Consider the following 25,551-nt stretch of genomic DNA (forward strand, 5'->3'; position numbering starts at 1 on the left):
GTTCTCCCATTATCACCATTCATACTAGAAAGTAAAATCCTATCACCACCACATACGATTCCTATTTTTATACCCACCACATAAGAAACTAGATAACATGAATTCATACTGAAAAACTTAGATCTTTCATTCCTAACTCAGCATGTGATCTATCAGTGGCCCACTTCAGAGCCCCTTTTTTAAAATCAGTTACATCTTTACCCTTTCCCTTAGTTTCAGACATACGTTCTTTCTAATCAGGAGTGAAAATCTGAATGTGGCAGTCTCCCAGTTGAGCCAAGTTAAGCTAGGTACTTGGTGAGAGATAGACATCCTTTAAAAAGCCATATAACCAATATAAGTAGGGCCGAAAGCCCTACTAAGCAGGTATATACAAAAGTATGAAGGCTATTGCTTAACGCATTGTAAGCCGCCCTGAGTCTCTGGAAAAGGGCGGCATATAAATCGAACCATAAATAAATAAATGAATGAATGAATGAATGAATGAATGAATGAATGAATGAATGAATGCTATCCTGAAGGAGATAACAAGAACATGCAAGGGCCGAATTTCGTTTCTGTAAGAAAAAATAACACGATCCAATCTGAGTTGATCGCTGGGACCAAAGGTTTATTCTTCCAAGCTTTTGGCTCATGCTGGAGTCCATCCTCAGGAAACTTCTCTCTTTCCAAAATATATGCACTGGGCTGTTCTACACATTGTATTTATATGGTTCCTGGTTATGAGTAGAATATTTATTTCCGAAACGGTATTTTGGCAATTACTGTCCCCGAGATATGCCCCAAAAATTCAGGTTCAGAAACACTTTCCAAATTACAAAACTACATTTTCAAAGAAATGCACCAGTTTGCTTGAAAGCTCTGGTAATTTTGCAGTGTCCAGCTTCTTTCTCAAACCCTCTAGTGTATCCAAATCTCTAATGCCAATCTCACTTACCATGGTGGGAATGGTTTAAACTTTAAAGAATTGGCTTTGCCAATTACAGTATGTCTGCTTTGCCAGTAATGGGTGCATCTGCATAAAATCTATAATCTTATATTATTTTTCTCTTATTCCAAGTATTGAAATTTTGCTTCAAGTTTATATATAGCTGGTATACTATGGTATGATTTTATAATATGTTTAAAGATTCCATTCTTATCAGTACAATAAGATATACAGTATATAAAGACTGATTTGATTAATACTTTAAAAATGTTTTGTTCTGCCTTACAATTGCTAAATATTAGCATCCACACTTGTTAGTTTGGTAGTAGAAAAATGGGTCCCATTATAGAAACTCTATGGTGCTGTATGACTTGGACTAATTATATAATAATGTGCTGTATTTGGGTATCACTGTAAAAAGCCTATGATAAAAACAGTCATAAATCTATAAACTGTTCCTGGAAAATTCATTTTTTGCGCACACACAATTTTACATAGTCTGTGTGATTTTTTTTTCAGTTACTCATCTTGTTGACACTCATATATTCCCAGAATTCATATTATTTATAAATTATTGTATTCATAGCTGAGGAATTTTAGTATTTTTAACAAAAGCAATAAACAGTTAAATCTGCATAAAGTTTTACTAAAAAAGGAGAGATTTTATAAAAAAGTATTTACAATTTTTTTGCTGAAATATTCAGCATTTCAAAAACCCAGCCAAGTGAGTGTTTTTTCCAGTAGCATAATACGTAGTTCCATATTAACTATATTGAACATTTCAGTTCTCTTGAAAACTCAAAATTAAATACCATTCCACAGATGTAGAAATGTCTGACAATTACAAATTTACACATGATAGATGAAATTAAATATAATAAATCTTCTAAGAGCTACTCAACATTCTACTGAAGTGAAGATTCATACAAAATGTTACTTTCTAATTTAACAGTTATTACTAAGGTAAAATAAAACAAAGAGGAAAATAGGTGGACAAAGATAAATTCAAAACAGGCTAGCTATTTAGAGCTTGAAGGTGGAAACTGAAAATGAATAAACTCTCATAAATTAGGATAGCGTGAAAAATGTGTAATAAAATGTATTTTGGAAAAAATGACCATCTTCATTCTAGAACTTGCAAAGTCTTATTTCTATAGAATCAAGAAGATACTGATTCTGTAGAATCAAGATAGAGTATAAAAAATAGAAGGGGCAATTACTATAATCCTAGAAGTCTTTTAGCCTCTTCACTTTGAGCCAGAAGAGCTTCACTGGCATATTTTTGAAGAAGTTCCATCTTCTTTCTTCGGACAAGAGCTTCTTCAATCTGTTAAGTGAGCAACATTCAATTTGAAAACTTGCAAATGGAAAATTCTTTAGTAAAAGTAACTTAAGAAACTGACCATAACAGAATTGATTACTGTGTTTCTCCAAAAAGAAGGCTGGGTCTTATTTTCTTCTGGCCCCTGAAAAACGCCTAGGCCTTCTTTTTGGAGGGTTCTAATTACTGATTCACCTTGGGGCAGTGGCATCGACAGCCCCTCCCAGCAGGAGCCCCTGCTGGCCCACTTCTTCTATGACCACTTGCTGCCACTTGCACCCATCGCCCTGGCCTCTGTTTTGCCTTTAGATGCCTGCTGGAAGGCATCTGCATCCAATAATAGAGCTCCAGATCGATCCAGAGCTCTGTAATCAGCTGCAGATGCCTTCCAGCAGGCATCTAAAACTGAAATGGAGGCTAGGACGATGTGTGCGAATGGCAGCAAGCGGCCATAGAAGAAGTGGGCTGCAGAAGAAGGCAAGGCAGGTGTCAGGGTATGCGAGGCCTGGTAAATACGGCAACTCCATCCCTACCGTACCTTATGTTTTACCTGTGTGCCTTGCCCCACCCCCTGCAGTGGGCGGGGTCTTCATTAGGGCTAATTTTGTGGGTGGGGCTTAATTTGATCGCATGCGTTCAAAGACATGATAGGACTTCATTTCAAGGTGGGTCGTCTTTTTGGAGAAACACAGTAGATCAAAAATTAAATTAGGTCATTTAATAAAAACAATGCAAGTTACAACACTATTTTTCAGAAATGAGTATAAAAATTGGTAAATTGTTTTAACTGCAGCATCTTGCAAATGCACTTACAAAAATCATTCATACAATGCAAACCATCAAAACATAACTTGCCAATTAGATAACATTTTAATGATTTGCATTGTATGAATACATTTTAAAGATCCTAATTTCCTCCTCACTAATACAGTATAGTGAGCCTAAAAATTACACATACATATCCTTATAAGGGCAAATCAGCTTTTCATATCAAAGGAAAGCTGGAAGGGAATGAAAGGGAGGGAGGGAAGGAATATAATGAAAGAATGAAAGGGAGGAAGGGAAAGGAAACTTAATGGGGAAGCTGATAGGAAGTCAGAAGTTGATTCTGCTCCTGTGGTCATTCTGATTTCTATGTTTTAAAAAAATATATTTTAAACAATGACACAACCACAGGGCAGAGCTTGTCTAGTAATGAATTAATTCCGAATGAAGAAAGAATTCTTTCAGTGTGCCAGAGGTGCTTTTTTCAAGAGGCCATCTATGTCAAAATTGAACAGCCCTCTCTCAACAGAGGGGGAGGGATACGACATCATCCATCTCCACAATCCTTTCAACAGTTCCAAGAAGGCTCCACACCAATCTGCACCACTGAGGTGACTCTAATGACACAGATAAAACTCCAGGTGACCTTAACAACCAGTTAAAAAGAATGCAAATGACCAGCTGTCTGCAAGGAGCATAAATCCTTCCATTCCCCACCATCCAGTCAGAGCTGAAGAAGATTCTTGGATGAGAAGCAAAACGTGTTCAATGAAAAATCAGAAAGTCCAGTTGCCTCTTGAAAAAAAGCACCTTTGGGACAACCATAACTTGGATGACTGAGAATCTCCATAGAAATTCTTTCAGTGGCACTTTTACCATGCTTCCCTTCAGGGTGGATTTGATTTAAATCGAGTTGATTTAAATCACAATTTAAATCATGATTTAAATCACTAGTAAAAAGGCTTGATTTAAATCAACTCGATTTAAATCATAATTTTTAAAGAGCAACTGTCATCTCTGCTACTCCTTTGACCCACTGTTGACTCACCGATAGTTCCAGTGTTGCAGAATATACAGCCTCATGCTACATAACTAAGCTCCATTTCATGCTGAATAAACTAAATTATTTATGTATCTTAAATAGAAAACTATCTTAAGATAGATTTTTACCCCAAAAGTTTTTTATTAAAACAAATTCGATAAAAATAAAAAAAATCCTATTTAAATAAAAAAAATCCGATTTAAATAAAAAAAATCTGATTTTTTTTATTTTTTAAAAAAAATCATTGATTTTTATCCACCCTGCTTCCCTTTATTTCTGAATGTATGTGAACACCCAACTATCAACAGTAATAGCCTATTAAAGTATATTCTGAGGAAATCTGCTTACTTTGAAATATACTAATTGTTTTGTTGCAACTAGTGCACAGATCTACTTCTTTCAAAGTTAAGCTTCTTGTATATCCTTCATTCCCTCCCTCCTTCATTCCTCCCTCTTTCTTTCTTTATCCTTCCCTTTCACTTTTTCTCTTCGTTCCTTGCTACCTCCCCAATCTTTCAAAGTTATGCTTCCTGTATTTCCTTCATGTGTGAGTCCTTACCTCCTGTTGTGATGGTACTGGGACATGAGCAATAAATTTCTGCTGACTATCCTCACCATCTGTTTTCATTCCATTTTCTTCATCAGACTGCAAAGCATTGAGAAAATGTTGAATTCTAAGTTTGTTTAGCACATCATGAGAACTTCACCTCAAAATCTCAGGCCCGGGTACAACACAGAGACAGGATTGGTCGCATTGGTTGATGATCTCTGGAGGGCTCGGGACAGGGGTTGCTCCTCTGTCCTGGTCCTACTAGACCTCTCAGCGGCTTTTGATACCATCGATCATGATATCATGCTGCACCGGTTGGAAGGGTTGGGGGTGGGGGGCACTGTTCTACAGTGGTTCTCCTCCTTTCTCTCTGACCGGTCGCAGTCTGTGTTGACAGGGGGGCAGAGGTCGACCCCGAGGCCCCTTATATGTGGGGTGCCACAAGGATCGGTCCTCTCGCCCCTTCTATTCAACATTTATGTGAAGCCGCTGGGTGAGATGATCCGTGGTTTTGGGGGGAAGTACCATCAGTACGCTGATGACACCCAGCTGTACATCTCCACCCCAGACCACCCCAATGATGCCCTCGAGGTGATGTCCCGGTGCCTGAAGGCCGTACGGATCTGGATGGGGAGGAACAAACTCAGACTCAACCCATCCAAGACCGAGTGGCTGTGGTTTCCGTCGTCCCGATATAGTCAGTTGGCGCCATCTCTGATTATTGGGGGCGAGTCGTTGGCCCCCACAGATGGGGTTCGCAACTTGGGCATCCTCCTGGACTCGCGGCTGTCTTTAGAAGAGCATATGATGACCGTGGCCAGGAGGACTTTTTATCAGGTTCGCCTGATTCGCCAGTTGCGTCCCTTTCTGGATCGGGACTCGTTACGCACGGTCACTCATGCCCTTGTCACCTCACGCCTGGATTACTGTAATGCTCTCTACATGGGGCTCCCCTTGAGAAGCACCCGGAGGCTCCAACTGGTCCAGAATGCGGCCGCGCGGGTGGTGATGGGAGCAATGTGGCGCTCTCATGTAACCCCCCTCCTGCGCAAGCTGCACTGGTTCCCGGTGGTCTTCCGGGTGCGCTTCAAGGTTTTGGTTACTATCTTTAGAGCGCTCCATGGCTCAGGACCAGGGTACTTACGAGACCGCCTCCTGCCACCAATAGCCTCTCACCGACCAGTTTGCTCCCATAGAGAGGGACTCCTCAGGGTGCCGTCGGCCAAACAATGTCGACTGACGGCCCCCAGGGGGAGAGCCTTTTCTGTGGGGGCACCTACCATCTGGAACGGGCTTCCCCCGGAGTTACGAAACATCCAAGACTTAAGCATTTTCCGCCGTGCCCTGAAAACGTTTCTATTCCAACAAGCTGGTCTGGCCTAACTCTCCCTTTTTAAATTGGCTTTTTAAATTGGCTTTTAAATCGGGTTTTAGACCTCTTTTAGATAAATTTGGATGTTTTAATCTTTGAGCCAAATTACTTAATCTGTTTTTAATAGTTTTTAACTTCTATATGTATTTGTATTTATTATGGCTGTTCACCGCCCTGAGTCCTTCGGGAGTAAGGCGGTATACAAATATGAAAAATAAATAAATAAATAAATAAATAAATAAAATAAACAGAAAAATTCCTTTTTCTCTTGCTTGCACTTCAGCCAGAGTCTGGCTAGAAATCAGAGTTAATGATATTTATTTTGTATAAGACAGCATTGGAAAATGCAGGTCTATCAACTTGTGAATATGTAGCTGCACATTATTAATCTTTTTATCAATCATGATGGAATACATGTTTACTATATAGTAATATTGTAATAGAATACTACTGTAGTTTATAGACTATATAACCGTGATTGAGAACCTATGGCACGCGTACCACAGGTGGCACACGGAGCCGTATCTGCAGGCATGCGAGCCGTTGCCCTAGTTCAGCTCCAGCACACATGCACACGCCAGCCATCTGATTTTCAGCTTGCCCTGCCCATGCTGCCCCTCCCCTCCCAGGAGTCTCCACGCGGTCCGTTTTGGATGCCAGGTAAGTACAGGGCTCGTGCAGAGGCTCTGGGATGGCATTTTCGGCCTCCGGAGGGCCTCTGGGGGGAGGTGAGGCTGTTTTCGCCCTCCCCAGGCTCCAGGAAAGCTTCTGAAGCCTGGGGAGGGTGAAAAACGGGCCTGCCGGGCCCAACAGAAGTCGGGAAACGGGCCGTTTCCGGCCTTCTGAGGCTTCAGGGAAACCTGCTAGGCCCAAAAAGGGTGCGGTGAGGGGGGTTGTGCGTACATGCACAGAGGGGTCGTGCGTGCATGTACAGGGGCATGGGGGGCATTGAATTATGGGTGTGGGCATGCGCTCGTGACCCCCCTTGCTCCCTCCGGTTTTGGCACATGACCGCAAAAAGGTTAGCCATCACTGCTATATAATATATAGCATAAGGCTAGAAACAAATACACTACCTCAATGTCATTTACTGCATAAATGTTTTCTTCTTCCTCCTCCTCTTCCTTGTCACCTTTTGCAAGATGTGCTTCTCTCTCTATCTTCCACCTTTCCACTGCTTCTGCAATAACTGGAAAAGCAAAATAGCCACAATTGAAAGTTGTATCAAAAACTGCAAACTACTAAGAAACAGCAACTAGTCATCGTTATAGTGGACACTCTCTTTAGGATAAGTAAATATTTATTTGTTATTGAAGTTTGTTTGCCACTATAATTATTTTTCTATTTATGATATATATTCATAGATGATTACAGGAACATTTAATATTCACTCTGGTCATATCAGACTGCACCATCTTTCCCTTAAAATGTCCTAGCTGGTCACAGAGTTGTTTAGTTTTATATATATATCACTAAAATATAAGCAACTTAGCTTTGCAACTCAAATCTTATAAAAGAGAAAAGATCAATACTGTGGTGGCTGGAGAAAAAGACATTTGTAAGCTGTAAAAAAGAGGGAGAGATGTTTATAATTTTATTTGTGATTAAGACTTATATGGCTGCTCAATTCAACATAGACTCTGGGTGGCATATACATTAAAAGCAAATGCTTATACTGAACAAAAAGTAAATGTGATAGTAAATCTAACCCTAACATACATCAACCAGGTGGGCACACCAATCCCAGAATTTGGAGAGAAAAATGTAAGTTTTCAGATCTAGGGCAGTTTCTCTAAAAGGACCTATTAAGCAGTGAAAATCTGAAAGAGAATAATATATCAAATGACCAAGAACTTTTAATAAAATAAGGCAAATATGATTTATTGGGTATAATCAAGGCCCAATAAAGTAACAGTTAAAGGGGACATAATGTACCTTTTTTTTTCAAAAGAGAAACAGCAGAAATGGAGGAGTTGCAATGAATATTAAAAATACCCATTCTGCTTGGAAATCCAAATTAATTAACCTGATGATGCAATACAATGCATTTGGTTAAAATTAGTGAAGGAATGTCTATTTAGGCTTAAAGCATTTTAGATTTGAAGACAAAAAGATTATTTGGAAGATGTGAGAACATGAATGTTAGCACCTTTTTTCAATTCCTTAGGTCAAATGTGTCATTGCTTAAGATCATGTAACAGATAAAGAGGGCAGCCATGTGGTCCCAGGAAAAGCTGCTGCTGCTTTAAGGAGTTGCAGACAGTCACTAGCTGTCTTCATAGTAGGGAGCATAGAACTAGATCTAAAAATTCATTTTGCAATTAACTATTATTCTAAGGTTCTTTTCACACCTAAGCACTTCTGAAGGATATAGCTCTTTCTTCTAGGCAAAGGTGCTAGATTCAGCAATATTGAAACATAACAGCAGCTTAAATCTTGTCTGCGTTACCTTCAAATAATACTTCTGATTGCTAATGTCTGGTTTAGAAGACAGAACACGTTCCCATTTTTAAGAAAGAAAAAGAGATGGCTGGGGGGGGGGAGATCCATGGAATTATAAATCCGTCAATCTGAAAGGAGGACCTCTGAAAACTCTTGTATGAATCATAAAGAGACTGACCCGTATGCATCTTGAAAAGAAGCAATCATGGATTTGTCTTAAACAAGTTTTACCAGATTAGTCTTATCTCATGTTCTGATCAGGTAACTTCCTGAGTAAACTGTGCAAATGCCATAGACATAGTTTCTTGATTTCAGCAAAACATTTAACAAAGTATCCTCTGACACCATAATTAACAAACTAGTTATACTGGGCTGGATGGCATGAAATAGCTGGAGTGAAAGCTGTACTCAGTGCTTTCCAATGCTTCTCCACCATACTGTAGTGTGGTATTGAGTAGAGTTCAGTCCTTGACTTTCTACCTCAAACAGTACTGATAAGTTTAAAGAAATGGACTACAGAAAATTGAATGAAATTTAACAAAAACAAATGCCAATTTCTTTGCTGAAGAATACATATACATACAGAGGTATTGGTGTAGGTGTGAAAAGAACCTTAGAATAATAGTCAGTTGCAAAATGAATTTTTAGATCTAGTTCTATTCTCCACACTATGAAGGATTAGAGTGAAAGACAACAAGCATGATCCAGGAACCAGAAACTACATCTTATGAAAGGAAATGATAATGTATAGCCTTGACAAGAGAAGGCTGGGTACGAGCAAAATCTGCTCTCCTTCAGTCCAAAGGTCAGAATATAGAATTACGAATGTATAAGATATAGGAACATAGTTTTTGGCTTAGTTTTTGAAAAATCCTAAAACTAAATGTAGATTGAAAATTGAATTAGTATCAAAAGAGAAGTAAGCTACCTTTCACTTGTTGTGTTCAAGTGGTCTATGTAAGCACTACATTTACTGTGTCTGTTGGAGGTGCTTTAACCTGGATTTCTACACTGAGCAGGGGACTGGATTAAATGCAGTTATCCCTCAATTTACTGTACAACCACAACTGAAACTCAAATTTTGGTTGTAAGTTGTTGCAGACAAAACTGATTGGACTCTAATTTAAGATTCTTTTTACAATTGTTGTTAAACCTGCTACCACAATTGTTAAGTGACTCATATGGTTGTAAATCTGAATCTAATCAAAGGATAGGTTTTTTTGCCAAATGTGATCATGTGACTCCAGGATGCTGCAATCAGTCATAAATTCGAGCCAGTTGCCACATGTCTGAAATCATATGATGGCAGGGCAGGTGCAGCAGTCATAATCTGAGGATGGTTCATGAGTATAAGTCCATCATAACTTTAAATGGCTGTTAAGTGACTGATCATACCTCAAGGACTATCTGGGGGTCCTTTCCAATTCCACAATTCTTTAAATTTATCTCATTTAATTATTTGTGTCAATCTATAAAACACAACATAATTCTGAATTTAAAAGCAACACAGCAAAGCACTCTGTTGACAAGTTCTACTAAGAGATCACTCACATCCACTTATAGAAATTTAACAAAATTAAAAGAGGCAATTTAGTTATTTCCTTATTTTGGTTCATTTAGTTTTATTTAGGCCCATTCATTTCTAAAACACATGCATTAATTTCCTCTGTATCCATGTGATAAACGAGGATCCATGTTCTGGAGTTAATTACCATGAAATCAGATTCAACCAGGCTTACCAATAAACAGCAGCAGCATTTACTGAACTGTCTTAAATAGAAGGAACAAATACATCTGATTGCTTCCTGGAAAAAGACTATACAATATAGGCATTAGGTTGGAAAATAAGAGTCATTAAGCTTCCAATCTCACTTATCAGCCACGGTACTGAAAATGTTTGGTACAAGAGGTTGTGTTTTAAAACTGGAAGCAAATGTAGAGAGCTAGTTTGGTCTCCTAGGATAAGGCACCAGGCTAGAAAGAGGGAGACCATGAGTTCAAGCACTGACTTAGCCATGAAAGCCAGTTGGGTGACCTTGGGCCAGTCACTCTCAGTTTAACCCATCTCTCAGGTTGTTGTTGTGGGGAAAATAGGAGTAGGAAAGTGGGATGGATATGTTCGCCACCTTGAGTTTTTTTGTAAAAATAATAAAGGCGGGAAATAAATAAATACATACAAACAAACAAACAAACAAACAAACAAACAAACAAACATAAATAGTTTTTCCCCCAAAACCAACATTCTGTGAAATAGGTTGAGCTTTTTTTTTTTTTTTTTTTTTAGCGTGTGGCATGTGTTAGCCCGGGATCCTCGAGGTGGCTCGCTGCCTTTTTTTGGGGTGGTGTTATCTTTACCTGCAGGACACCTGAATGCCAGTAGGCAATCAGGGGAGGCTCCTTTCTTGTCCCTATGTGGTTTATTCGCTCACAGGAATCGAGCCGACCTCAGTGGTGCGCAGGCCCAGCATCTTACCATGTGAGCCACTATGGCCCCTATATAGGTTCAGCTAACAGAAAGTGACAGACCCAAAGTCACCCAGTGAATTCCATGGCTGAAGGCAGACCACAAGCTGAGTTTCCTAATGTGACACTTAACCTTGACTACACTATGGGTTGTATTAGTGGGGAAGCTGCACCTTCATCAAGGATGTCGACTTCATGTTAGATCTTTGGAACAATATGTATGAAATGAAGAAACAATTTGTTTCCTTGGTATCCCAATAACAAAGAAAAGAACAGTGAATAGACAGATAGACTTGCAGGGAGATACAGCAGTTTTGGGCCAAGACTATTTGCTTACTTTAAGTCTTAATTGGTTTTCTGTGAGTTAGTAATTCTACTGCTTGCTAGTGCTTCAGGAAGACCAAGAACTTCCTACTTATTTAAGATAGGTCTGTTTGGTCATAAAAAGATACTTCTCAATCCAGTACAGAATTAGTAAGAACCCCTTAACTCACAATTTAATCCTGAATGAATAAGTGAAATCTGGCTCACTCTCAGTTGAGAGAGGACATTTTCAGTCTATTTAAAACAATTGTTTTCAAAAATGCAGGAGTGTGCATGATCCAATGAATGAAAAGATGTAGTAGCAAGCTTTAGGAATGTATATCTCTACTGAAAAACTGTATTTGAAAATCTGGACATACACATTTGTGATAAACCATCAAGCCATTGAGATTCTGCTGATGTACCACTATCTACTACCCAACACTTCCTTGTATTTCTGAAGTGACCTTTAAACTGATGGTGCTTACAGTGTCTAATTCTAAATTTAGCGTATTAGGGGGACATTTAATGTTGGTGTCTTATCAACAGGAGCAGTTGGGGATTTAACCATTTCTAGAATGTTTTGGAAGTGTACTCTCAATCTAATTTTCAAAATAAATTTTTGTTTAGGAGTTGACAGAATGCTTTCACAGATAAATCATTCCCATGAAAAACTGAAAATAGAAGGTTCCAATAAGAACTTCAACTCACTGAAGACTAATGAACTGAAGGTTCGAAGGATTTTTCTGCTACCACAGCTGGGAACCCCATTTATTTGTGGAATGGAGTATTCTGCTCATACATGGGAGTTAGGAACTATCTGTGCTTTGACATCTTGCTAAACTTACATAGAAGTTGCAAATTAGTGCTATCGCTGGCTTCAGGCTAATGCAAGTCTTACTTCAAGATGCCAGTACAAGCAAATGACAGTGGGTAACATGACTATACAAAATACATGAATAGTCTGATTTCTAAATTATCAAGAGAGTCAACAGATTCCAATATTACTTTACTTTTTGGAATGGGACATGATGGTCGTATATACTTTAAATGCAAAAGTTTTGAGATTGAATTCCTAGCATTTATAATTCTTTTAGAAAGTTATTTGGCAACCTGCAATAGAAAATACAGCAATTTGGTAGGCAACTTTGTTATGAATCTGATCAATGTTTGGAACAGGAAAGCAGCCAAGGCTCTCTATATGATCACTCCCAACTGACCTTGCTTTTAGTTTATATTAGGGTCGTCAAGGTAGTTAAGTAACAGAAGAGGTCCCTGGAGTACCGTGGAGTAAGATGAAGAGTGAATCTGATGGGAGTACAGCTACAAGCTCATATTCAAGAACTAGAATATTTAATGCAAGTCATTTTGGGCTACCAAAATCCATTTTTGGCTACTGTTAAAGTAAATATTGATTTAAATGGCACTTCAAAAAGCCAACAGTTATTTCCTATACCTTTTTTTTCATGTTCCTGTTCCAGCGGTTCCAGGACACCATCATCCTCATCTCTGTAGCCATAGTATTCTGCATCAATAGCTTTCATGAGTTCAGCTCGAGTTTTCCGTGGAGGAGGAAGGGCTAATGGAATAAATTAAATCATTTTCAAAAAATAAAATAGAAGCATAAAGGATCAGATTTTAGGTCACAGGTTCAATTAAACGTTCACTAGTGCTTGTAATCAACCTAATCAAGCTAAAGAACTTCTTGGACAGAGTGCTTCCTATAAGTACTTATTTTTTACTTCAGTCTCTTCTCAAGATATAATCAAACTCTCTTCTTTTTGGATGATTTGAAAACTGCAGTTGTTTTGTTCGCTACTGTTACACAGATTCCAAATGTTCTACCATTTTATTGTAACCTGAACCTTATCTTAAAAAAAATTAAGATGTTGCACTACCCGAGCTACTTCATAGAAACATTCCAATTTTTAAATGCACAGTGAGGTTAACATTCAATTGTCCCATATTTGTTAAATTGAAGAAGTGAAAAACTGAACTGAAGCAGCTTCTGGATGAGAAGTGAAATGTTTTCAGGAAAAAACCCCCAAGAAATTCCAGTTGCCTTTTGAAAAGCACCTTTGGGACAACCGTGACTTGAATGATTGAGAATCTCCATACCCATTTGACAAATATGGTTATGATCATTTTAAAATAGTTCAGAAATGTACCAATGAATGATTTAATATGGATTTTATATAGTTATATTGTGGAAAAGATAAGAATCAGAATAAAAGATAACATTACAGGCATTCCTTGGGTTAAGAATATATTCCATTCCTAACTCTGTTTTAACTCAACTTTGTACATAAATTGGAATTTGTACTTATGAACAGGCAATATATTACTAAAAATGGTGGACAGAATTCTCGTTTTTTGAGCTGATGAACTGTTGAAGCCGTGCAACATTTTTATGAACCACTGGAACTGTGCATTTCTAATATCCACAAACTCTGTGATATGTGCCAGTTACATCCTTTCCTGGATAGGGAGGCTCTCCGCTCAGTCACTCATGGGGCTACCCTTGAAAAGTATCCAGAATCTTCAGCTGGTGCAGAATGCAGCTGTATAAGCTATATTGGATGCCCAGAGAAGAGCACATGTCACACTTCTGTTCCACAAACTGCAATTTTGTTACTGGGTCCAATTTAGCATGTTGGTTTTTAATCTATAAAGCCCTACATGGCTCAAGACCAGGCTATCTATGGAACTGGCTTCATATCACCATGTCAACTCACCCCAGCCGGTAAGACAGGGAAGGTATGTTGCAGATCCCATCAGTTAACAAACTCCAACTGGCGGGGTCTAGGAAAAGAGCCTTCCTTCTCTGGCATTGTTCCTGCCCTGTGGAATATTCTCTCCCCCTGGAGGTGAGACAGGCTTCCACTCTCCTGGACTTCCAAAAAAAAAGAGTTAAAACATGCCTCTGTGGCCTAATATGGGAATCCCAAGGAATACGGAGCCATGGGGCTGTTTGGTGCCCTGAGAATCCTCCCTTCACCTTTTAAATTAACTTTTAACAGGACTTAATTATTCTTGCCTCCTTCTAAACATTTTAATTTTGACATTTTAATTCTAGCTTAATATTTCTATATTTTGATGTTTTATTATATAGTTCCTCTTTGAGGGACATGGGTGGTTCAGAAATGCAAAAACAAACAAACAAACAAGCAAAATCATTGTGCGGCTTCATTGATTCATCAGCTTGAGTAAGAACACTGCCTGCCATTTTTAGCAACAGGCAGCCTATTCATAAGTATGGGTTGTCTGTAAATCTGACTTTCTTAATGCAGGGACTGCCTGTAATGAATCTCTGTATTGGAGAAGGTAAATTTAATCACACTTATGGTGAGCCAAGGAATGCAAATATTTATTTATTTATATATTTTATTTTATTTTATTTATTAATAAATTTCTAGGTCATCCAACTCCAAAACAACTCTGGTTTCATAAGATCAAATATATATATATATCATTTTATCTTAAAAGAACTTCAAACACACACAAACATTTACATGCAATTGATTGGCATTACAGTAATAGTCCAATCAACGTGCAAACACTTACGCTCTTTTTCAAAAAGCTCTCGAACGCCGGGTAGGTCTTTAGCTGCTCCAAAGTATTTATAACCTCTGTTTCCTGGAACTTCTTTTCCTTCATGGTCAAGCATTTTAGGGCCAATTCTCTATAAAATGTTTTTTTTTAAGGAAGATGAGCCGTAAGTTTAAAAGTGTTTTTTTCTTTTTATCTCTGTAGACAAATTTCACATGACTTCAGATATTTTTAACCAACTGATGTGACCAGGATCTGCCCAAATTGTGCAGGAAGTATTCAAAGAAATTATTTCAACAAGGAGACTAAAATATTTGAACTAGCAATTTATGTATCTGAATGTGTTTTCTTTATCAAATATTTTATTAACAATTTAGGATTAATACATTTATACTTTTGCATTTTCTTACAAATATTAATGTATACTCACTGCATAATCAGGTCCTCCCAGCTCCTTTATTCGGACCTCCCAATGCCCCTTCTCTCTTAGAAGTTTGTTAATTTCATCATTCAAATCACGAATTCTGAATTCACCTAAACCAGCTATTTTTAAAGAAGAAAATACAGTTTAATCATGTCGTCTTTTTAAATTGAAACAATACTTTTTCTATCCTGAAAATCTGTGGGAATTATAAAAGATCTCTCATTTTGATTTACTTCTTTCAATAACTTCTCTTTGCCTCTGTATAACTTTAATGGCCTTCAAATTATTTTAAAAAATAGTATGTTTTAAATAAAAAAGCAAATCCTCTCATATCAATTAAAACTTAAATATTTATATAGGTTTGCTGAACACAAGAACTGTATCAGGCCAAGGAGAGTAAAGGGAAAAAGAATAAAAGAACACATTTTATAGATGTTTTTGAATACTGGCATCAATTTCCCTCATAAATTTGGTACCATACTCCTTAATTATCAACTAGGAAAAGATGCAAATTTAAATATGATTGAAAACTAGTTTTTGCAGTTGCAGAACGATATTAAGATTACTCCCATCATTAGGACTTACCATTTTGAATTTGGGCCACTTTCTTAGAAATTTCACCAATAATCTTTTGAAAAGAGACAATATACAATGGTTAGTTCTTTTCTTCGAAAAAGTAGCCTGTTTTACACTATGACATCTCATGTTTAGAAATGTATGATTTTGATTAACATCTGAGCTTGCTATCATCTTTTCCACCTAGCAAATTTTATTAATTTTTTATTTGTGAGCTGCAGCTCATTTCATCAGATGCACTATAATAAGAAATCATGGACATAGTTTTCTTCCTATACTGGTTAACATCTGCACCATTACTCTACTTTGTTAAAGTCTGCAGTGTTTGATTGATAGATGGGAGGCCAATTATGGGATCATCCCACCCAAATGGGATGATTGTAAATATTAAACATTCATGAGAAATATTTCCTCAACCTATTTATACTGCCTAGTTTAAAGTGCTAACTGTACAAAAATTATATCTTTGTATTTTAATTTTGTTGCTCCATTTGAATCTCTGAAAAAGAATTGGCTGAAAGAATAAATATGAACAATACCTTTAATATCACTTTAGTCTTAGTTTTAGCCAGGGTGGATAAAAATCAATGATTTTTTTTTAAATCATATATTTTTAAAATCTGTTTTATTTTTAACAAATTTATTTTAATAAAATGCTTTTGGAGTAAAAATCTATCTAAAGATAGTTTTCTATTTAAGATATATTAATAATTTAGTTTATTCAGCATGAAATGGAACTTAGTTATGTAGCATGAGGCTGTATATTCTGCAATGTTTACATTTTTGGTAAACTCATTCAATGAATCCAAGCTCTGCAAGCTAAGTAGGAAACCTTCCTTTTGTTTGCAAATAATAATATTAAAGATTCTAACTACTAGCAAGAATGTGTCTTTACATTTAAAGACGACCTGTCATTTTAGATCCATCATGGCAGCGCCTGTTAGCGGGCATCCACTCACCTGCTGCCCACCACATTCCGCACCTTGTGTCATTGCCGCATCACCAGCCGTCCCATTAAAGTGAATGGGACTGTCAGTGAGTCAACAGCAGGTCAGAGGAGGAGCTGCTGTGGGACAGAGATGACAGTTGCTCTTTAAAAATTATGATTTAAATTGAATTGGCTTAAATCAAGCCTTTTTACTAGTGATTTAAATCATGATTCGACTTCTTTAAATCAAATCCACCTTGGTTTTAGCCATTTGTGCTTTTAGTGTTCTTGAAGAGTTAGGTGACACTTGTATCTTAATACTATATATATGTCCAAGAATGCAACACAATTATTTATTAATTATTTATTTTGAATATAAAACATTCTGGATCAAAGCCACTGCCTTTTAATAATTATTCTGATTTTCCTTGATAAACAAAATATTTGTATTTTACCTAATTGATCAAGCAGTTGCTCATAAAAGCTTATGCCATATGTCAAGATTTGAATATTTTTTGTTGTTACTATAACTCACTAATGTGTTTGTTATCTCACTCTACTTTGGCCATAAAACCACTCTCTCCCATAAATTAAGTTCTTTAATTCACAAGAAGATCTGTTCAGTTTTCCTATGTATAAAATAACATGGCTTTCTTACATCACTTGTCTTTATGTCATGTCTGAAATGTCTGTTCTGTAAAGTCTTGCAATGGTTGAGCTGAGGGCCAAGGCAATTAGTACAGCTCATTAAATCAGGAACACTGCAAACATGGAACTACATATAATACTACACAAGGCTTCAAACTCTGCAGCTGCAAAAAAATAGTTGCAGGATTTGAGTATCCTTAGTCTAGAGAAAAGAAGGACTAGGGAGGACATATTAGCAGTATTCCAGTATTTGAGAGGCTACCACAAAGAAGAAAGTGTCAACTTATTTTCCAAAGCACCAAAGGGCAGGACAAGAAACAATGGATGGAAACTACTCAAGGAGAGAAGCAATCTGGAATTAAGGAGAAGCTTGGACAATTAACCAACAGAACAGCTTGCCCTCACAACTTGTAGGGGCTTCATCACTGGAGGTTTTTAAGAAGCGACTGCATAGTCACTTGTCTGAAATAGTATAGGGTCTCTTGTTTGAGCAGGGGGCTTGACTAGAAGATCTCCGAGGTCCCTTCCAGCTCTATTCTGATTCTGATTGATTCTTGCTCTTCTCATTCTGATCTCTAACAAATTTGCGTACACGGAGTAGATACCCCTGGATCAAGTGATATTTTGAATATTTACTTACATCTTTTTCACCTCCCAATAGTGCACTGCAATATAGCTGTTTTGTACATCAAAGTACATGACATAACAATTCATTAAGTCTCTAACAAAAGGAAGTAGAGATAGTCTTTGAGCTACAACTGTAACTGGAATCATAATTGCTGTCATACAGCAAATGCGGTCGTAAAGCATGACATCACGTAACCACATTGTTGAGTGACAACAATCTAGGCAGTCCTGATTGTTGTCCTAACTCAGACAAGTGGGCCGTTAAGTGGGACGTGGAAGGAGTCTCAAGGCAAAGAGGGCAAAGGTGCTACAGGGGGTGGGGGAGGCCATAGGAGCTCAGCACAAAAGTTGGGAACAGGGAGTGAGTGCTACAGTGCGATGTAAGCACAGAAAGGCTGGGGAAAGAGAGCACAGGAGATGTGTGTGCATGTACAGGCAGAGACGCTGGGAAAAGTGAGAGCAGGAAGGCCAGGGGAAGAGAATGCAGGGCACGTGCAAGCTCAAGGAGGCTGGGACAAGAGGGTATGGGGTGTGCACAAACACAGGAGAGCCAGTGAGTGTGTGGGGTCCATGCGTGTCTGCAAACAAGGAAGGTTGAAGAAAGAGGGCCCAGAGTAAAGGCGAACAAACGGTGGGGGAGGAAAGTATGGTGATGTGAGTAAAGGCCGGGGAGGGGGGGGGGGGGAATGACGACTTATCTGAGAGATTTGCAATCTTTTCTGCCAGCTTCCCCATTGACTCTGCTTGTGGGAAAACGGCAGCAAAAGTCACAAATGGTGATCACATAAGCATGGGATGCTGCAACCAATCACAACTGCAAGTGCTTGAATTTTGTTCATGTAACCACAGGGATGCTACAACAGCCAGAACTTTGAGGACCAGTTGAACTTAAATCTCTTCATTCAGAACCAGCATAATTTTGAACAGTTACTGAACAATTAATTGTAACTGAAAGACTACCTATAGAAATATGCAATCAAACTTAATTCACAGATTTAAATTTGATACATAATCTCAAAAGAAAAATACCTGTCTTCTCCATTTCTCAGCTTTGGGCAATTCATTACATTCTGATGCAAGGAAAGGTCTCCGCTCCTATTGAAACAAGCAAATGTATTAACCATTATTCTAGCATTAAGCTATGTACTTTCCAATGACTTATTTTACTTACATAGCTAATGTACATGCTTTCTTACATCCGCAATAAGTCAGATACAAACATAATAGCTATATTAATTTACCAACCAATTGAAAGAAAACATTGTTGCATAAAAGTTAAAATTAAGGATCACATGGATATCCAATGATATGGGTATGACATTGAGTTCAACCCATGATAGCATACTGTATCAATGGACAGCCATGTGATTCTCAATTTTAATTTTTATGCACAAATCAAAATGTCAAATAGCTGCTAAGAAAATTATTGGGCTGAAAGGGTAGAGATCCTTTAATAACAAGTGAGAACATATGAATATCTCTAATTGTTTTGTAAAATTAAATTTGTCAGAATGTTGAGTGTTTCAGAGAAGCTTGATTTCTATAAAGCACATGACTTTGACTTATAGTACTGAAACAAAGACTGCTCTACAAGAGATTAGTATATATTATTAGAAACTTCCTGTGCATCATTCTCAATTTTTTACTTGAACATCTTGTTTTAAAAAACCAAATTGTTCATACTGTATTTTATGTTATTGTGAGGGAGATTTATATTACTTATTTCAGATTTGTCCCGTGATTTATGAGAGATCTTATTTATTTTCATTTCTATTCAGTTGCAATCAATTCATACAGCAGTTCATACAAGACAAAAGAAGTTTTAAACACTCAGATAAAATAAAAACAGTTAAAACACAAGCAGCCTTGCATATCCTCTTTGTTCTGAAGAACTTTTTAGAACCAATTTTACTTAAATCCTAAATTTTTCTGTTTTGTGATAAAATTTTGCTGTGTTTAGCAAAATTAATATGCCATGAGAAGATCATCAGCATGAACAGAATGACTATCTGCAGAAGAAATCTTGGTTAGATATGAAAACTGCTTAATATTTTATTTTGTACCTTTTTTATTTATTACATTGAATTTCAATCAATAACTGCAATAATGTTTTCATTATTCAAATCACACATACAAAATACATATAACATCAACAAAGCGGGGAAGAGAAGGTAAATATATATATATGAGAACAATACACAGCAGTTAACTTGAGAACTCCGTTTGATGTTCAGACATCACATTATTAATCCAGGCAATGCAGAATTGTTCTCCACATGCATACAAATAAAGCAAGAAGTCTCTAAATAACCAGTTTCAAAACTAATATCAGCACAAGTCACATTATTTCACAAATAATCTTGATGGAAAAAGCAATACCATGAGCCTTTTAAAGAGGTATGGTCATCTTGATAATCTGACCAAGTTGGGAGAAGTGCTTTATGAAGTGTTCCTTCAAATGGTTTGTATTGCCCAAACAGCTAGCATATTAACCATACTGATCATTACCACAGCTTAATCAGGAACTTTGTGGTGTATATTGTGAAGATGCTGAAGGGCTATTTACAGAGAAATATATCTTGCTAGTTCCAGCTTTTTGGGGTGAAATTGAGGTAAAATCATTTCATATCAATCAGCCAAAATTAATCTCTGCATTTCTAGACTTAATTGCTAATGTTATTTTCAAGAGCCCATTTGTATGTCTGCCTTCTCAGTGGAGAGTGGTCTCTGTATTTAAATGTATAGTTGTTAATATACGTTTAACTATGTTATTACCTTAAGTTTTCCTTCTTCTAGCTGAGCTTGGCGAAACCTTGCCAAAGCAGTCCTAAAAGGAAGAAAGCTTAGTTCAGCATCTGTTTTTTAAAAACAATTTACAAACATCAATTTAGATGATTAATACTGGGTAAATAAAAGTTCAACGTATTTCAATTTGCATTCATTATCTGAAAAATTGTACAGACTTTAGTTACTAAACATAGAAAAATGACTATGATTATAGTCTGAACCTTTTAAGATAGAACATCATTGTTTTAATTTTTTAAAGTGTCCTTCCTTAAAAAATATTTTAAATATAAAATTTTAAATAAACAAACCAGACAAATATCAAATAAATCCTATTATATAAGGAAAGAAAAATAAAATCACAATGTGATTAAGCCTTATTAATATAAAAAATGAAAAAAATGCCACAATCTTTTGGACTAATCCTTTCACACTTATGTTCTGTGTTAGATTATCCAAAACATTTAAGCCTGAAGAAAAAACTTTCAATTCAATCTTTTAAACTGTATTTTTTATGCTGTAAGAGTTTATTTTTCTCTTTGGAGATGGAGATTAAAAGCAACCCCCCCACAAAGACATATTGGTCTACATTGGTCTACAAACCAGTCTTATTTTCTTAATCAAAGGACATCGAAACTACAATGTGTGTGAATGATATCCTGTTTTTTCCACTAGTATTTGGAGGGTAGTGGGATTTTCATTAAGATATATAGTGGTTATTTCTCTCAATCATTAAAATACTTTTATATGTAGAACAAATACAGTAAATAGTTCAACTGTGAAAAAAACTGTCAATTTCTCAGAATTAAAAAAAAAACAAAATTCAAATTGTACTTACATGGCCTTTTCTGCATTTCGAGCCTTAAAGAAGAGAGAAAAATTGTTATTTGTTTTAAAGGAATACTAATAACATGAAGTTTGGAGAAATTTTACAGGAAGAAATAAAAAATCTTGTTAGATTAATCCAGTATGAACATCCAATGCTTCCAGTGCTAAGAGTTTCAATTATAATTTCACATATGTGGCTCTTGAGAAATAGATTTGGTCATCACTGAGGATTAATTTGAATTGTGAATTGATGTTCCAGCCATTCATAGTGTCATATTTGACGTGTAATTAAGGAGTTTCATAGTTGGGTCTAGTGGCTAAGGCACCAGCTAGAAAACAAGAGACCATGAGTTCAAGTCCTGCATTAGCCATGAAAGCCAGCTGGGTGTCTTTGGACCAGTCACTCTGCCTCAGCCCAACTCACCTCACAGGGTTGATGTTGTGTGGAAAATAGGAAGAAGCTATGCTCACCACCTTAAGTTATTTTTGAAAATAAGGGTAGAATATAAATAAATGAATGAATAAAAATAACTAAATAATTAAAGACACTCCCTATTGGTCTAATGGGACAACTGGATTGATGTCATTCTAGCAGTCAATCATAACATGATCAGGTATCCAACAGAACATAATAGTCCACAGAATTAGAAATCATCAACTAGGAATATGAAAAACAAATATACAAAACCAAGCAACTGTTTGTGATAATCATGACAGAACTATTTTTTTAAAATCTAGAAACAAGACAGTTGATAGGAAATAAATTGCAGGATTCAAAATGAATTTCATTCCTGCAATTTTAAAAGAGTAATAGCCTGGTTCCAAAAAGGAAAACAATGTAATGAGTGTGTGTGATCTACAGCAGGGGTCCCCAACCTTTTGGACCTCAGGGACCACTAAATTCATAATTTTAAATTCCGTGGACCACCAATATGATCTGCATAAACTGGGTGGGTGTGGCTAGGTGGGCATGTGACTGGGTGGGCATGGCCAACTCGATGTCATTCACATCGAAGTGTGCCTCGCCAGCCTCTACTCACCCCTCTCCTGCCAGCCACTCCTCGCCTCCCGCCCGGGCTCCTTAGGGCCCCAACAGAAAGCAGTTGTTGGAGCTAAGCAGCCACCATGAGAAAGAGTTGGCAAAACAGCTGGCTCAGTTCAAATTGGATCTGACCGAGAAGAAGGCTCAGTAGAAGCACCTCACTGAGGACTACGAGCATAGGCTTTCCAAGCAGAGGGAAGACCTGCGGGAGTGCAAGGCCAGGTACAGGTGCCTGGAGGTTCAGTGGGCTGAGATGGTCAGCCAGTTCCAGGCCATGATGCAGTCCCACTGGAACGAGGCCCTCCCGCTCCTTGCCACCAGCAGCACTTCCCTCCAGCCTTCACCTAAAGCTCCGCACAAGGAGGCTGAAGCAGACCCCTAGTCGAAATTTCTGCCCCCCTCTAACCTGCACAAAAAGACTCCGAAGGGGGAGACTCTCTACAGCAACACAAACGTTCATTGCACGTATCCAGCCCAGGGGCCATAGTTTGAGGACGCCTGATTTAGTGCAATATAAAAAAATGCAAATAATTTTTCTGCGAACCACCAAAATTTTCTTGCGGACCACCAGCGGTCCACAGAACCAGTTGTTGACTGCTGATCTACAGAATAGTGAAGTAAAATTGCTGTGAAAAATCCAGTTATACACAATTTTTAAAAAGAATTCAGGGGCTACTGTTAAACATAGTGCAGGACACTAGTAATTAACTATGCACTCATAACAAAAAACTGGTGCAATAGGACTGGGTGTTTTGTTAATATGATTTATTGGATTAGGGATTTTCTGTCTTCACTGTGTTGGGGGGGTGCACTGAGGGAGCTCAACCAATCTCATTGCACATATGTTGTGCACTGACAATAAAGATTTGAAAACTAGTGTTTTTAAAAAAAATATGTATTTATTTTGCTGGCAGGTCAAATATTATATTGAGCTGCCAACTCTGCACAAGATTTTCTACAAGCAATCTTCAATTGCAAGTCTTGTATTTACCTTCAGGCCCTACAGACTCATTCTTATAATAGACTTGAATCATCTCCAAATCTAATCCCATTATACAGTGGTATAATTGTATAAGACAGCGAAGGGCGATAACGTCTGTTCGATTCTCCCCCATGCCTAACTTCCAGAGGAGCCTTCCTTCTCCACATGTGCGTGCCTAACCCCGGTCGTATAAAAACTGGCCGAAAATCCGAAGAGCCGTGGAGAACAAACACACGAGAAGCTGCACTGGATCCCGCGATCCGACACGAATTCCCACCCACTCACCATGGTTGCAGCCGCTGCAGAACACGATGTTGCCCCGAAACCTGACGCCCAACCGGAAACGTATCTTGAAGAAAAAAAAAAAAAACGAAATAACCCGGAAGAGATTTGACCTATAATCGACAGCAGTAAGTCCCTCCTGCTTTGTACTGCTTTACAGCGGCTTCCGGTCGTCTATTGCAGTTGGCGTAGGCGGCCATGAATAGGCAAAAGCGCTAATAGCGTATATAGACTTTTATATAAGAGCCCTGATATGCTTAGCGATTTCGTCGTATTCGCCTCTCATTCTAGCACTGATTATTGTATTTTCCAAGCTTTACAGTGTTCGTTTTTCCTTAAATGCCATCTCACGCCTAAGAGCGAACCCTGACGGCAGATTGCCAGGCGGAGCGGAGCCAAAACTAAAACTTGGCGGAATTGGCGGGCGGTCTACAGAACTATCCGCCCCCCTGAAAAGGAGTTAGGAGAAAACTTAAGAGGAAAACCTTAGCTTGGTGAAAACCTGAGACTGGATTATCTTTGTTTCCCCTTTACCCTTTTTAAAATAAGGTTACATTTACTGTTAAATTTACTTTATAACCTTTTTTAAATTTGTATTACTTTTGTAAATTTGTGTGAATCAGAGATAATTTCGTGTAAAAAGCAGCATAAAAATGCAGTGTTACTGCTTTTAATATCTATTTCAATTATAAATTTTACAAATGCGCAAATTTTGAGTTTTCAAGAATTCTTTACTTTATTCTGATTAAAAATCCAGCTTCGCGGATCACTGAAAGAGGCAACACTAGTTATTGGATTAAGAGGTAAAGTACTTTTAGACATAGTTCAGTGATAACTGGCTGTAAGCTTTTTAACTGGCAGGATATGAAACTGGATCCCGCTCTTGTAGGAAGTGCACTATTTTCCAACATTCATTTCCTGGTCCTTGTCACTAACGTAGTCTAATTTTGGTGCTGCCCTCAACCTTTAGGTGTGCTGCATTTGTCATACTCTGGGTGACACTATATAGTGGCGAGATGTTGGAAATCCTTCCAACTATCTAAGTATGCAGCACTGTGCTATATGGTACGTAATCTGAATTTAAGCACTATTAATCAAGATAAAGAATATTGTCTTTGATAGAAAAAGTACATAAAATTTTAGATTTAGTAACTGGTGGCATGTCTCTTAGCAGCAATTCCTTTAGCTAAATGTTCTCATCTGCTGACCAATCCTACACGCTGGAGGTTTTTTCATTCTGTACAGTACTGGGCTGCTTTGCACTGGATAAAGGTCAGGGCAACTTGGTCAATCCAAAAATGCTTCAGCCATTCATTTGTAAGATGTAGTTGTTTTGGATCTTTCCGTTGCAATCACCAAGTCATTTAAACTTCAGATCATTGACTTCCCTGACATTTTCCTGGAGAATATGCTGATGCAATGTAGAATCTAACACTCTTAAGATTTCAAGCAGCCTTGGTCCTGCGGTTGAAAAGAAATCCGAAATCATTACTTCCATTGCATTGCCTCAAAGTTGGGATGGGTTGTTTTTCTTTTTGGAATAGTTTCATTTTTTCTAAACATACAATTTGTCATTCGTGACACTGTTATTTTTATTTGTCCTCGGAGAATGTTTCCAACAGTCTGCCCCATGACCTGACCCAGGTTGTCTTTGACAAACATTTGACAATGCTTTTTACTTTTTTTCCCAAGTGA

General features: G+C 37.6%; 1 protein-coding gene across 1 annotated transcript; it reads right to left on the reverse strand.

The window, feature by feature from the left end:
- Positions 1-1,558: 1,558 nt before the first annotated feature.
- ISY1 (ISY1 splicing factor homolog) lies at positions 1,559-23,913 on the reverse strand. The gene is made up of 11 exons (XM_070933664.1): positions 23,860-23,913; positions 21,561-21,583; positions 20,714-20,765; positions 18,968-19,033; positions 15,745-15,787; positions 15,166-15,278; positions 14,751-14,868; positions 12,643-12,765; positions 7,055-7,167; positions 4,616-4,702; positions 1,559-2,255 (listed from the first exon to the last, which is right to left on the reverse strand). The coding sequence occupies exons 1-11, from the start codon at positions 23,860-23,862 to the stop codon at positions 2,148-2,150; spliced, it is 849 nt and encodes a 282-aa protein (XP_070789765.1). The 5' UTR covers positions 23,863-23,913; the 3' UTR covers positions 1,559-2,147.
- Positions 23,914-25,551: the final 1,638 nt, after the last annotated feature.

The sequence above is a fragment of the Pituophis catenifer genome, unplaced genomic scaffold (assembly GCF_029215685.1).
Source record: "Pituophis catenifer annectens isolate HBS135680 unplaced genomic scaffold, rPitCat1.0.hap2 SCAF_2, whole genome shotgun sequence".
In the NCBI taxonomy this organism is placed as follows: domain Eukaryota; kingdom Metazoa; phylum Chordata; class Lepidosauria; order Squamata; family Colubridae; genus Pituophis; species Pituophis catenifer.

Coding starts and splice junctions, on each gene's coding strand:
- ISY1 (XM_070933664.1), bottom strand. Junction 15,279..15,744: donor AGTGGCCCAAATTCAAAATG/GTAAGTCCTAAT, acceptor CTTTAAAAATAG/CTGGTTTAGGTGAATTCAGA. Junction 12,766..14,750: donor AGAGCTTTTTGAAAAAGAGC/GTAAGTGTTTGC, acceptor TTATTCCATTAG/CCCTTCCTCCTCCACGGAAA.